The sequence below is a fragment of the Naumovozyma castellii genome, chromosome 1, assembly GCF_000237345.1.
Source record: "Naumovozyma castellii chromosome 1, complete genome".
Taxonomy (NCBI): Eukaryota; Fungi; Ascomycota; class Saccharomycetes; order Saccharomycetales; family Saccharomycetaceae; genus Naumovozyma; species Naumovozyma castellii.
Genome location: NC_016491.1, coordinates 2693997 through 2707071, shown reverse-complemented (window position 1 = coordinate 2707071; position 13075 = coordinate 2693997). Strand labels below are relative to the sequence as shown.

At 37.1% G+C, this 13075-nt stretch overlaps 8 protein-coding genes and 1 non-coding gene across 9 annotated transcripts; 5 read left to right on the top strand and 4 right to left on the bottom strand.

Moving 5' to 3' along the window:
- Positions 1-71: 71 nt before the first annotated feature.
- NCAS0A13780 (uncharacterized protein) lies at positions 72-845 on the top strand (the record flags this gene model as incomplete). The annotated part of the gene is made up of 1 exon (XM_003674268.1): positions 72-845. One exon carries the CDS (start codon positions 72-74, stop codon positions 843-845), a length of 774 nt encoding a protein of 257 aa, XP_003674316.1.
- Positions 846-1834: 989 nt separating this feature from the next.
- On the top strand, positions 1835-2773 carry NCAS0A13770 (cyclin family protein; the record flags this gene model as incomplete). Its single annotated transcript, XM_003674267.1, has 1 exon — positions 1835-2773. One exon carries the CDS (start codon positions 1835-1837, stop codon positions 2771-2773), a length of 939 nt encoding a protein of 312 aa, XP_003674315.1.
- Positions 2774-2994: 221 nt separating this feature from the next.
- On the bottom strand, positions 2995-5472 carry CDC48 (AAA family ATPase CDC48; the record flags this gene model as incomplete). The annotated part of the gene is made up of 1 exon (XM_003674266.1): positions 2995-5472. One exon carries the CDS (start codon positions 5470-5472, stop codon positions 2995-2997), a length of 2478 nt encoding a protein of 825 aa, XP_003674314.1.
- A 685-nt stretch (positions 5473-6157) lies between these two features.
- HNT1 (adenosine 5'-monophosphoramidase) lies at positions 6158-6679 on the bottom strand (the record flags this gene model as incomplete). Its single annotated transcript, XM_003674265.1, has 2 exons — positions 6158-6549; positions 6625-6679. The coding sequence occupies 2 exons, from the start codon at positions 6677-6679 to the stop codon at positions 6158-6160; spliced, it is 447 nt and encodes a 148-aa protein (XP_003674313.1).
- Positions 6680-6934: 255 nt separating this feature from the next.
- Positions 6935-7864, top strand: NCAS0A13740 (aldo-keto reductase superfamily protein; the record flags this gene model as incomplete). Its single annotated transcript, XM_003674264.1, has 1 exon — positions 6935-7864. The coding sequence occupies one exon, from the start codon at positions 6935-6937 to the stop codon at positions 7862-7864; it is 930 nt and encodes a 309-aa protein (XP_003674312.1).
- A 127-nt stretch (positions 7865-7991) lies between these two features.
- On the bottom strand, positions 7992-8420 carry SNA4 (Sna4p; the record flags this gene model as incomplete). Its single annotated transcript, XM_003674263.1, has 1 exon — positions 7992-8420. One exon carries the CDS (start codon positions 8418-8420, stop codon positions 7992-7994), a length of 429 nt encoding a protein of 142 aa, XP_003674311.1.
- A 523-nt stretch (positions 8421-8943) lies between these two features.
- On the top strand, positions 8944-9017 carry NCAS0Atrna7I. The gene has a single exon. It is a non-coding gene; the product is annotated as a tRNA-Ile (tRNA).
- Positions 9018-9208: 191 nt separating this feature from the next.
- On the bottom strand, positions 9209-10270 carry AIR1 (TRAMP complex RNA-binding subunit; the record flags this gene model as incomplete). The annotated part of the gene is made up of 1 exon (XM_003674262.1): positions 9209-10270. One exon carries the CDS (start codon positions 10268-10270, stop codon positions 9209-9211), a length of 1062 nt encoding a protein of 353 aa, XP_003674310.1.
- A 411-nt stretch (positions 10271-10681) lies between these two features.
- THS1 (threonine--tRNA ligase THS1) lies at positions 10682-12943 on the top strand (the record flags this gene model as incomplete). Its single annotated transcript, XM_003674261.1, has 1 exon — positions 10682-12943. One exon carries the CDS (start codon positions 10682-10684, stop codon positions 12941-12943), a length of 2262 nt encoding a protein of 753 aa, XP_003674309.1.
- Positions 12944-13075: the final 132 nt, after the last annotated feature.

The following is a 13075-nucleotide window of genomic DNA, read 5'->3' as shown; positions in this document are numbered from 1 at the left end:
TTTTAGGCAGCAGGAAAACACTCAAACTTTAACACAAGAACCACAGAACAACCACATAGGAAGTTCCTCAAATGATGAAGAGGAAAAGCACAGAGGAAATCTCGAGTCATTTAGTGACACCGGAGGAACCAAGCACCATAAAAGATAAGACACGACCAGGCAATGAGTCAACTGAACTGGAGAAAATAGGAGGAGAAAGCAGTTCAACTGTTACGAAGGATGATGACTCAGTGACTAAGGATCCATTTTTATCTTCTCTTAGGAGTACCACAGAATTGGAGAACTCGATAGTGAGTCTAGTACAAAGATTGAAAGACTCTACAGATAAAGAGATTGTAGAAAATGAAGAAATTATTGAGGTTTTAGAGAAAGCATTAACATCTATTTCGCATTGGACTCTGCAGTCGCAACTACTGCAACTACAACAGAAAAATAGTGATAGGAGCGCAGTGGAGGTCTCTTTAGCTAAAAAGGAGGTAGAATTTCTAGCAAAGAGAAAAAATTCACAAAGGTCTGATGCCTCAGAAAAGGAATCAGTGAAAAGGTTTAAGATTAAACAATATTCCAATGATAAATTTGTTAATTCAAAAGATGGAGGTGAATCGCCACAGAAGAAAAGTAAAATTGGCACATCAGCTCAGAAGAAACCACATCCTAATACCCTCCCCATGACAACATCCGAACAACCAGAAACTCGTGAAAGTCCCCCAACAGCAGGCTCACTTAAACTGGTCGAAAATAATAAAGTGCATCCAAGAATGAGGAGGACAAGTGATAACCCTTCTACAAATGAATATATACGGGTTTTCCATCTACAGAAAAGCCTAGGAAATGAAAAATCGTGACATTACTTGATAAAACATTAGAGCACAATTTGTTTTTATGGACTATTTTCTAATTTTTTTTTTACTTTGGCGTTTTGGACTCTTTGGCATTTATGATTAATAAACTGCGTCAATTAACTTTATCTTTCGCGTTATTAATGTTGTATTATTTAAACATTTAGATAGGAAATTTAGCTCTAAGACAGGGCTTAATGTTTCCTTTTTCTACTTTATTCATCTACTTTGTATACCTATGTTAGTAATTATAATATTCTTTTCTCTTTAAGTTATGTCTTGTCGTCAAGACAGCGTGTGGGTGATACGCCTTACAAGGATTCTGGCATTTGAGTTAATACAGAGGGTTTAAGAAACGACGCTCCATTTTCCTCATGACTAGATTATCTTGATGCTACGTTATTCCAAAAGTAAGGGTGCATTTATGTGACCTTAGCTAAGCAGCAAAGCTACGGGGGTCCAATAATAAACCTTCAAGACTGCAGCTGGAAGCGTACTCCCATGCTGGATTAGATCCAAAGCTCGTTTCTGGTGCAGCACCATTGTCCAGCATGGTAAACATTTTTAAAACCAGCACGCGAAAACCAAATTGAAATTTGACGCGACACTTCACGAAAATAATTCAGATGACAGGTTTCTGAAAATTTCACCAAATTCCTGGAAAGGTGCTACGGTCCCGTCTTCGCTCGAGGACTTGAGCTCAGCCTAGACCTTTATTACACCAAATTTAGAATAAACACCTGTGAAACAAGCAGTGAACATACTCCTAAATATGGCTGTATTCCGATCGCTGAGCTGTGCTACTCTATACTCAGTTAGGTAATTTGGATCTGATTCACCTGCAATAGGATTTATTCCCCTTTGATATATAATAAAGATCATATTCAAGAAGATAGATTACCGAACGTTTCTATCAACTAATACAGCATCCTTCCTTCGTTATCTTGCCGAACCACCAAACCATTCCTTTTAATCTAACAATCCAATCATTTGATATGTCAGACTACGAAGCTTTACTATCCTTTAACAAGAGGGCTGTGTCCCACGAAATGATTCAATTCCTAGCATCAACGACAGCTTCAATCATTCAAGTGAAACCACACAGTGAACCAAAAACAAACACAGCTCACATAATACCTACATTGTCAAATTTTATCAAGGCTTTAATTAAGCATTCTAATGTACAAACTCCAACACTCATGGCTACTACAGTGTACCTTTCCAAATTAAAATCAATAATACCTTGTAATGTGTACGGTATCGAAACTACAAGACACAGAATATTTTTAGGTTGTCTGATTCTTGCAGCTAAGACTCTAAATGACTCCTCTCCCATGAATAAACATTGGGCCCAATATACTGATGGATTACTACAGATACGAGAAGTGAACACTATCGAACGTGAACTATTGGAATATTTTGACTGGGATGTTACTATAAAGACCAAGGATTTAATTATATGCCTATCTCCATTATTACAACCAATCATAGAACAAAGCCTAAGAAAGAACCAAATGGATTTACTATTGTTCAATGCTCCAACACCGGGCAAGGTCAGAAACTACATCGATTCAAGCAGTCCAAATTCTCATTCTCGCTCTTCTTCAAATATGTCGCTACCATCATTGGTTTCGTCCGCCACTTTATCTACTGTAGAATCAACAAGATCCCGTTTGTCCAACCTCTGTGGTAATACTCATATAAATACAATTTCAGAACAAGAAGAATATAGCCCTGTTCCACGCAAGACATCAGCCGCCTACCGTGGAAATCCTTACAATTCTCCATTAAGTGACACTGAAAATAAAGCCCAAGTCCCAACTAAATTGAGGAAGAATTCAAAGGGATATCCCACCATTTTAAAGAGTGGGTTGGATAAACCAATCAATCAATCTGATACTAAAAGATCAGCTTGGGTTTCGTTTTTTAAATAAACTATCATATCAACATTCTGCATTTACACACTCATTATTCCAAACCGTATACACATTCTCATAAATTTATTCATTACATAACTTAATTATTCTCATTCAAAAACTTCAATAACATGCTTAGAGCATTCTATTACGACAACACTATTTTATAACATTAACCTTTCTTTTATTAAAATGTATCTTATTTATATATAACTTAGTCTATATTAAGTTTACATCGTTTAGTTGTACAAATCATCGTCATCACCAGCACCATCAGCACCGAATGAAGCACCATTACCACCGTTACCACTTGCGTCAGCATTTTCGAAATCAAAACTACTGAATTGGCCTCTGGAAGCCTTCATTTGTTGTGAGTAAGCTTCATAACGACGTAATTCTGCATCGGAAACAGAACGCTTAGCAGTCTTCATAGCTTCAGCAAAATGTTCTTTAGTAATGAATGGAACTGGATCTTCTTCTGGTTCTTCGGATTCTTGTTTTGGTTCAGCACCAGAATCACCCATTTCAATATCTTCTTCTGCCTTAACTTCCTTAGATTCTTCAAGGAGTTTTTGTAATTCAATAGATTCTTTAATGGCGAATTTAGCAGCTCTTTGAACAATATATGATAAATCTGCACCAGAGAAACCTTGTGCAGCTTTAGCAATAGCGTTAAGATCAAGACCTGGTTCTAATGGAGTCTTTCTCAATTGTGCTTTCAAAATGGATAATCTAGCTGGTTCATCTGGTAGTGGAACATAAATCAATTGATCTAATCTACCTGGTCTTAGAATAGCTGGATCAATTTGATCGGGTCTATTGGTGGCACCAATGACGAAAACATTCTTCTTGGCATTCATACCATCCATTTCTGTCAATAATTGATTCACCACTCTATCACTTCCATTGTCACCAGCAGAATTACCTCTTGCCTTGGCAATGGAATCCAATTCATCCAAGAACACAACAGTTGGTGCAGATGCTCTTGCCTTGTCAAAGATATCACGAATGTTGGATTCTGATTCACCGTACCACATACTTAACAATTCAGGACCCTTGACAGATATGAAGTTAGCAGAAACCTCCGTGGCCACAGCCTTTGCTAATAAAGTCTTACCTGTACCTGGTGGACCATAGAAAAGAACACCCTTTGATGGAGATAGGCCAAACTTCGTATATTGATCTGGATGTAAAACAGGATATTCGACGGTTTCTTTTAATTCTTGTTTAATTTCATCTAAACCACCAATATCATCCCAAGTAACATTAACACTTTCCACAACAGTTTCACGTAGGGCAGATGGGTTAGAGTTACCTAAGGCAAATCTGAAGTTATCCATCGTGACTCCTAATGAATCTAGAACTTCAGCATCAATTTCTTCTTCATCTAAATCTATTAAATCCATCTTTTCACGAATTTGTTGCATGGCAGCTTCAGAACATAAAGATGCAATATCAGCACCAACATAACCATGAGTTTCTGATGCAATATATTCCAAGTCAACATCATCAGCTAATTTCATGTTTTTGGTATGGATACGTAGCACTTCTAATCTTCCTGTGGCATCGGGGATACCAATATCAACTTCACGATCGAATCTACCAAATCTCCTCAATGCAGGATCAATGGAGTTTGGTCTATTAGTAGCTGCAATGACGACAACATTTGACCTAGATTTCATACCATCCATTAAAGTCAATAATTGGGAAACAACTCTTCTTTCCACTTCACCATTTGTCTTATCTCTCTTTGGTGCAATAGAGTCAATTTCATCTATAAAAATAATAGCTGGTGCATTCTTTTCAGCTTCTTCGAAGGCCTTTCTTAAGTTAGATTCAGATTCACCGGCCATCTTGGACATAACCTCTGGACCATTTATTAAGAAGAAGAAGGCACCTGTTTCGTTCGCAACAGCTCTAGCCATCAATGTCTTACCAGTACCAGGTGGACCATACATTAGGACACCTCTTGGTGGTTTAATACCAATGGCTTTAAATAATTGAGGATGTCTCAAAGGTAATTCAACCATTTCTCTAATTTGAGCCATTTGTTTACGACAACCACCAATGTCATCGTAACCAACTTCGTTAATGTTATTTTCTTCATCCTCTCTGTTAATTGGTTCACCTTCCCAATGAATAACGGTATCTTGTGCAACGACAGCGTATTCTTCAGGTTCCACATCAACAACCTTAAATTCTACTTGTCTCATACCACCTCTTACTATGAAATGATCCCCCTTTCTAACAGGTCTATATGCTTCAACAAAGTAAGGCTTCAAGAAGACGTCAAATAGATTACCTGTTAGCCCTTCAATGGAATCTGCGATTGGTAAGACAGATATTCTAGTAGCGTATTTAATATCTGGACATGGGTGCACACTGATCAGGTCACCTAATCTGATACGTAGATTATTACGAACAACACGGTTCAATCTACATGCACCGTCTTCTAGCTCGTCATCAATTAAAACGATCAAGACGGTGTCTTTTCTCTTCTTACCCTTAACCAAAACAGTGTCCCCCCGGAATAATTCTAAAGTATCCATGGTATTAGAGTTGATGGCAATGACAGAGTTATCATCATTGGTAGCATCGTCGACCAACAAGTTATTAGCCTTCTTCTTTTTTCTTAAGATGGCGGTAGCTGTAGGATCGTCATCTAAGTGATCTGCACCAGATGCGTCTAATAACGGTTTGTGTTCTTCTTTCTTCATTGTTCAAATCTCTTATTGGTAATTTAACGTCTTGATTTGGGCTGGGAAGTTAAATATAGGATGAGGTATATGGAGTCGAGGTGGATAAAGGAAGTTCTAACCTGTTCTTTATATATCGGAAATCTCGATGGAGTTGTATTTTTTGCCACCGTAACGCTGTCGCTCCCCGGGTAAACTGACCACACTATGCGATGTGTGTCTGTTCAGAAACAAGTAAGGACAACTACACAACTCAATAGATTGGAATGATACTATTCAGCCACTATTTATTTAAGAATGATTTGTTGATCACTTTTGTAAATATTTACTAAAAAATGACCTATTTTGAATCCGCAATTCACATACTTGATAGGTGAAAATTGACACTTTAAAGTTGCAACATGCCTACAATGACGTTGTTTGAACGCCATGACACCTTTGATCTTTGCAATAGTAGCTCTTATCTGGTAATTTCACCTGAGGAAATCTCAAGAACTGAAGAATTTTCCAGTTGGTCGGACTTTGCTACAATTTTCATACACGCTGAAGAAATGTATGCACATAAACTTCAACTCATTATATTCAAATATTTGCGAGAACGTACCCCAGAAACATGGGAACCCATTCAGCAACAGTTCAGCATTAGAGTTATGCTAGTAAAACTTTTAGAGAGCTACATAAATAAAAACACACGCTAGCTACATGCTTAATTAGAGTGTTCCAACTTTGCAAGCACTTCCTTATGATACTTGCCCAATTTCTCGAAGTCTGTTTCTTGTGCAGGCCATCCGACAATCAACCCAGTTTCTTTGTCTCTCTTTGGAATCAAATGGAAATGCACATGGTCCACCTCTTGATGAGCGATCTTACCATTGTTTTGCAAGACATTGTACCCCACATCGTCTTTTTCCAAACCCAATGCCTTAGCGATCTTCTTAGTAACTGGTAAGATGTCGGTTAGGTATTCATCGGGAATATTATGCAATTTGGCACCGTGATATTTGGGGATAATCAATGCATGACCTTGAGCGGTTGGCTGAATATCCAAGAAGGAGAATGTGTATTTGGTTTCGATCAATTTGAAAGATGGAATATCACCTGAGAAAATATTAGGTTAGTGTGTGATTCACTTTCATTATTGATTAAAGTAAAAATAAAATAAAATTGACATACCCTTTATGATCTTGCAAAAGATACAAGCGGCATCGTGAACAACTGGAGCTGACATATTTGTTTGGTAGATTAAAATGGTCAATTGAGGCAAATTGCAAGGTTTGACGTAAATTGAACCTGTAACATCAGATCTCCCTCGAATTCGGTTGTTGCACTTCCTCAATTCCGATACTGAGATTACCCTCCCAAGATCTCAAACAATATAAGAAATACATTACGTAAACAAGGTTTAAACCTCCTTTTAATGCCAAGCAATTAACCATAACACAGCAGAGTAATACATAGCAATTGTGATATCAAGTGATTAGAGATGGCTTTTAAACAAGAATTTTTTACCTTAAACAACGGGAACAAGATTCCTGCCATTGCCGTTATCGGAACAGGGACTAGATGGTTTAAGACTGAGGAAACCGATGCTACGTTCAGTCAACAACTTGTCGATGAACTTAAGGTGGCTTTAACTTTACCAGGGATTGTTCACATTGATGCTGCTGAAATTTACAGAACGTATCCAGAAGTCGCAGCTGCTTTAAGAGAGTCCAATAGACCAAGAGATGAAATATTTATCACTGACAAGTATTCCACTCAATTGAAATTGTCCGACGATCCTATTGCTGGATTAAACATTAGTTTGAAGACTTTAGGTTTGGATTATGTCGATTTGTACTTGCTGCATTCCCCTTTCATCAAAAACGGTTCCACTCTCGAAGAGTGCTGGAAACAAATGGAAAAACTTTACAAGAGTGGGAAAGCCAAGAATATCGGTGTTTCCAACTTCAGAGTGGAAGATCTAGAAAAGATCTTAAAAATAGCTACAATTAAACCACAGATCAATCAAATTGAATTTAATGCCGCCTTACAAAACCAATCACCAGGCATTGTCAAGTTTTGTAAGGAAAACAATATTCAACTAGAGGCTTATACTCCTTTAGGTCCTTTCCAAAGAATCCAAGATACTCCTGAGGCAAAACCCTTTTACGATTACATCGCTGAATTGTCTAAAAAGTATAATAAGACAGAAGCTCAAATCTTATTACGTTGGGTAACCAAACGTGGTATTCTTCCAGTGACTACATCTTCCAAACCTCAGAGACTTCATGATGCTCAAAATCTCTTCAGTTTCGACCTAGAATCTTCAGAAGTTGATAAGATTACTGAACTCGGATTAAAACTAAAAGCTACCAGACTTTATTGGAATGATCAATACGATAAATATAATGTTGATTCTCAAAAAATCTAAATTTTAGATACTTAATTTTATATACCTTTAGATTATGAATTATGTCAATTTTTTTTTCAGCGTTAAATATTTGGGATCTGCAAGTCTTATTTCCCTCCAACATAGAACCTAGTTCAACATGTTTCCATCAATTTGAGTATGGTGGTGGGGCACCTGATGGACTCATTTTTGTATCGTTAGAAATGTTGTTCGAATAGTAGTTATTGCTGCCAGTAATTAAAGGATTGGGTAAACTAGTATAATCCCTTCTTTGATTTTCCTCAGATGCTAAATTGGTGTTTTCATTGGGTGGTTCCCCCGCATTCCTTTCGGAATCAACCCAACCTTGTTGATAGAAGTATATTAGTTCTGGATCTCTCCTCAAAGGACTAGTTACCGTGATATAATAGAATGCATGAACCATACCTGGCATAAATCCCAGACATGTTAATACAACGTTTAACCAAAAGTCAGAGGAGCATACCCCTGACCGTAGAAGCACAGCCACTGGGGGAAAGCAAATGGCTAAAATATATAAGAAGAAATCTGATACTGTACAAACGCAACAACAACACATTTGCTTAGGCTGGTTTAGTGAATATTTTTAGGCAATAAACTAATTGATAGTGATTGGATTTGTATTGTTGAATTTTAGTTTTCTATCTCCATTATTCTTGAACGGAGTGGCTTCTAATCTTAAATGCGCTCGCTCTCAGTTACATTAAAATAAAGGGCGAAACTGACATCAAACATAATACCGAGTGCCCAAATCGGAACAAAGTTATTCGAATGTCTTCGTTTTTAATACCTATATGGGTAATGACCATAACCTTTCTTTCTACTAAAACTATCCATTTAAACAGATGTTCTATAGATATTATATGCTATTTTTAGATGAACTTTCCAGTTTACGATATTAAATCTATTAGTTTATCTTTAAATATTTCAAAAAAACAACCAGAGTTAGTTGGATATCATTGAGGCAATATTGTAAAGACTATACAGATGCTTTGCAGTTATTTCGTGTTTGAATAACAAAAGTAAATGCTTAGAATTATGGAGTGTGAGCACGTGTTTAATCGAAAAAAGTATAAAAATAAGATCTCTTGGCCCAGTTGGTTAAGGCACGGTGCTAATAACGCCGGGATCAGCGGTTCGATCCCGCTAGAGATCATTTTTGAGTTACTATATTTTTAATATAGTGAATTTATTTTAAATTAAACCTATTATTTTTGAGTGTTTATATTTAGCGATATGAATAAATTGTATTGAAATTACATATACGTCAATGTATAAATTGTACCCAGCCACGTCACTTATTTGTTAACCATATGGTAAATAACCGTTCTATATATCTCTATCGATCTATCTTCTAAGGGTCCCACTTCTGAATGGTTTGAACGAATTGTACGACTTGTAGTTTGCGGTTTGCCTGCTGTTATCTCGTTGTCCACTTCCATATCTAGAACTATTCATGTTCTGTTGAGTTGATCTTGGGTAGTCCAATGGATGGGATACATTTCTATTTCTTTGGTTACCTTGAGAATTTCTATTTGGTCGTTGACTTCTCTTATCACTATATGATTGGGAGGAAAATGGAGATTCTGCTCTCCGGCGTTTTTTCGAATTGTTATTATAATTATTATTATTATTATTGTTATACCTATCATCATAGGAAGCATCATCATATTCATAATCGTCATAGTTAAAATCATCAGCATAATTATCATAGTACTTTTGTTCATTTTCCTTGATATACTCTTCTAATCTATCGTAATATTGATTTTTTAACTTTGAATCTAGATTATCGCCAGAAAATGCACTTCCATCGTCGTTCGGCACTCGAGATGATCTTCTTTGGTCACAATCATCTCCGAAGTGACCAGAAACACCACAATTATAGCAAAAAATGTTTTCAAATGGTAATTTTAGAGAGCTCTTCTTTTCATCTGTATCTTTCAATAAATAAACTCTCCATATACTGGGACACCTATCTCTTGCATGCCTTTTACTATTACAAAGTGTGCAATAAACTCTTTTCCACTTCTGCGGACATTGCGATCTATAATGCCCATTTTCGTTACAATTGGCACATTTGATAGCCTTTGGACAATGTTGAGAATAATGATCGTCCATAGATCCACAATATGTACATATGACGTGGGGACAGTCTCTCTTTAAGTGTCCTCTCTGAGAACAATTATTACACTTAGGTTCTAGCTCTTTAATACCGTTTACATCGTCATCAGGAACACCAAAATAACGGCCTTGTCCTCTAAGTGCCCTTAAAGCTTCTGGGTCTTCATCAACTTCCTCTATGGATGGGGCAGGGAGCTTAGTTATGGTACCATCCGGAACAGATGGACTCGTATCTTTCACGATGGGCAGTATATCTGCGGTTTCTACTTCCGATAGTAAAGATGACATGTTATGCTTCTTCAGTAAAAGATTAACAGCGTTAGGTATTACCTGTTCGATATAATTTGATTACCTCTACTAACGAATACTGCTAAGATGTAAGCTTATTATTCTTGCTTATCCATTAGCCATCGCGCCTGAAAAAATTTTGTTTGAAAGATTTCAGAGGTAAATGTCGCAGTAAATATAACGTTTCGTAGCATTGGGAGACTCCAAAAACTAACCCTTAAAGACAAAAACTTGACACACTTCCGTAGTTATTATATACAATTATGAATATTTGACAATCTATGCTCTATTCCTAACATTACTCTCAAATAGTGCTTAACTTCTTTGAAAGTAGAAGCGGTCCTTTCCGACGAATTGTTGTTGCTTTTCTGACTCAACGTTGAAAATTTTCTCGAGGATCTCTTGAAATATATGTCAAAGGACACACGACCAAGTCAACTTCACCTATATAACAAGTATATCCAGCAGCTATCGCAGAATATCATGTCAGCTGAAGTAACTGAAAACGTGCAGAAGTTGTCCGTTAAGGATGATGCTCAAAAGCCAGCCAAAGCTCAAAAGAAATCCAAGCAACAATCCCTATATTTGGACCCAGAACCAGCTTTCATTGAAGAAAGAATCGCCTTATTCGACAAATTACAAGCCGAATACAATGCCAAGGTTGCATCTATGCCTCGTGTTCCATTGAAGATCGTTTTAAAGGATGGCGCTATTAAGAACGCCACCTCTTGGGAAACCACTCCAATGGATATCGCCAAGGAGATCTCTAAATCTTTAGGTGATAGATTATGTATCGCCAAAGTCAACGGTAAGTTGTGGGATCTTGACAGACCATTTGAAGGTGAAGTTGCCGATGAAGAAATTAGTTTGCAATTGTTAGATTTTGAATCCGACGAAGGTAAGAAGGTCTTCTGGCATTCTTCTGCTCACGTCTTAGGTGAAGCATGTGAATGTAACTTAGGTGCCCATATCTGTTTGGGTCCCCCAACTGATGATGGTTTCTTTTATGAATTCGCTGTTAGAGATTCTTTGAAGGATCCAAAGGAATGTGAAGAAAGAACTGTCTCTCAAGCCGATTTCCCTAATTTGGAAGGTGTTGCCAAGCAAGTTATTAAGCAAAAGCAAAAATTCGAAAGATTAGTCATGTCAAAGGAGGATCTATTGAAGATGTTCCACTACTCAAAGTATAAGACCTATTTAGTCCAAACTAAGATTCCAGATGGTGGTTCCACCACTGTTTACCGTTGTGGTAAATTGATTGATTTATGTGTTGGTCCACATATCCCACATACCGGTCGTATCAAGGCTTTTAAACTATTAAAGAACTCCTCTTGTTACTTTTTAGGTGAAGCTGACAATGATTCTTTGCAAAGAGTGTACGGTGTTTCATTCCCAGACAAGAAGTTAATGGATGCTCATTTGAAATTCTTAGCAGAAGCATCTGCTAGAGATCACAGAAAGATCGGTAAGGAACAAGAATTATTCATGTTCAATGAAATGTCTCCAGGTTCTGCATTCTGGTTACCTCATGGTACAAGAATCTACAACACTCTTGTTAGTCTGCTGAGAACTGAATACCAGAAGAGGGGTTACGAAGAAGTTATTACTCCAAATATGTTCAACTCTAAATTGTGGGAAACTTCTGGTCACTGGGCCAACTATAAGGAAAATATGTTCACATTCGATGTGGAAAAGGAACATTTCGGTTTGAAACCAATGAACTGTCCAGGTCATTGTTTAATGTTTAAGAACAGAGAACGTTCATACAGAGAATTACCATGGAGAGTTGCTGACTTTGGTGTTATCCACAGAAACGAATTCTCAGGTGCCTTATCTGGGTTGACTCGTGTTAGAAGATTCCAACAAGATGATGCTCATATCTTCTGTAGAGAAGACCAAATTGAAGAAGAAATTGAAAATATTTTTGAATTCTTGAAGTTTGTTTATGGTGTTTTCGGTTTTGAATTCAAGATGGAATTGTCTACTAGACCTGAGAAGTACGTCGGTGAAATTGCTACTTGGGATGCTGCTGAAACCAAGTTAGCATCTGCTTTGAAGAAATGGGGTGGTAACTGGGAAATCAACCCAGGTGATGGTGCTTTCTACGGTCCAAAGATCGATATCATGATCTCTGATGCTCTAAGAAGATGGCATCAATGTGCCACCATTCAATTAGATTTCCAATTACCAAGCAGATTTGAATTAGAATTTAAGAGCAAGGATGGCCAAAACGAAGAAAACTACGAAAGACCAGTTATGATCCATCGTGCCATCTTAGGTTCTGTGGAAAGAATGACAGCTATTTTAACTGAACATTTTGCTGGTAAATGGCCATTTTGGTTGTCTCCACGTCAAGTTCTCGTTGTTCCAGTTGGTGTTAAGTACCAAGAGTATGCTCAAGAAGTCCGTGATCAATTACACAACGCAGGCTTCTATGCTGATGTCGATTTGACAGGTAACACTTTGCAAAAGAAGGTCAGAAATGGTCAAATGTTGAAGTATAACTTTATCTTTATCGTCGGTGAACAAGAAATGAATGAGAAATCTGTCAATATTAGAAACAGAGATATTATGGAACAACAAGGTAAGAATGCCACTGTCACTGTCGAAGCTGTTGTTGAACAGTTAAAGAATTTGAAGGATGAAAAGAGAAACGATAATGCGTTGATTTAAGAACATAATGATATGAAGTCATTAAGATTATCAGACTATATTTTAAATATTGTATAATGAAGATACAGATTTATTCTAATGGATGTTTGAATTGTTATTTATTAGTACCCTCAGAGCAAAATACTCTGAGAA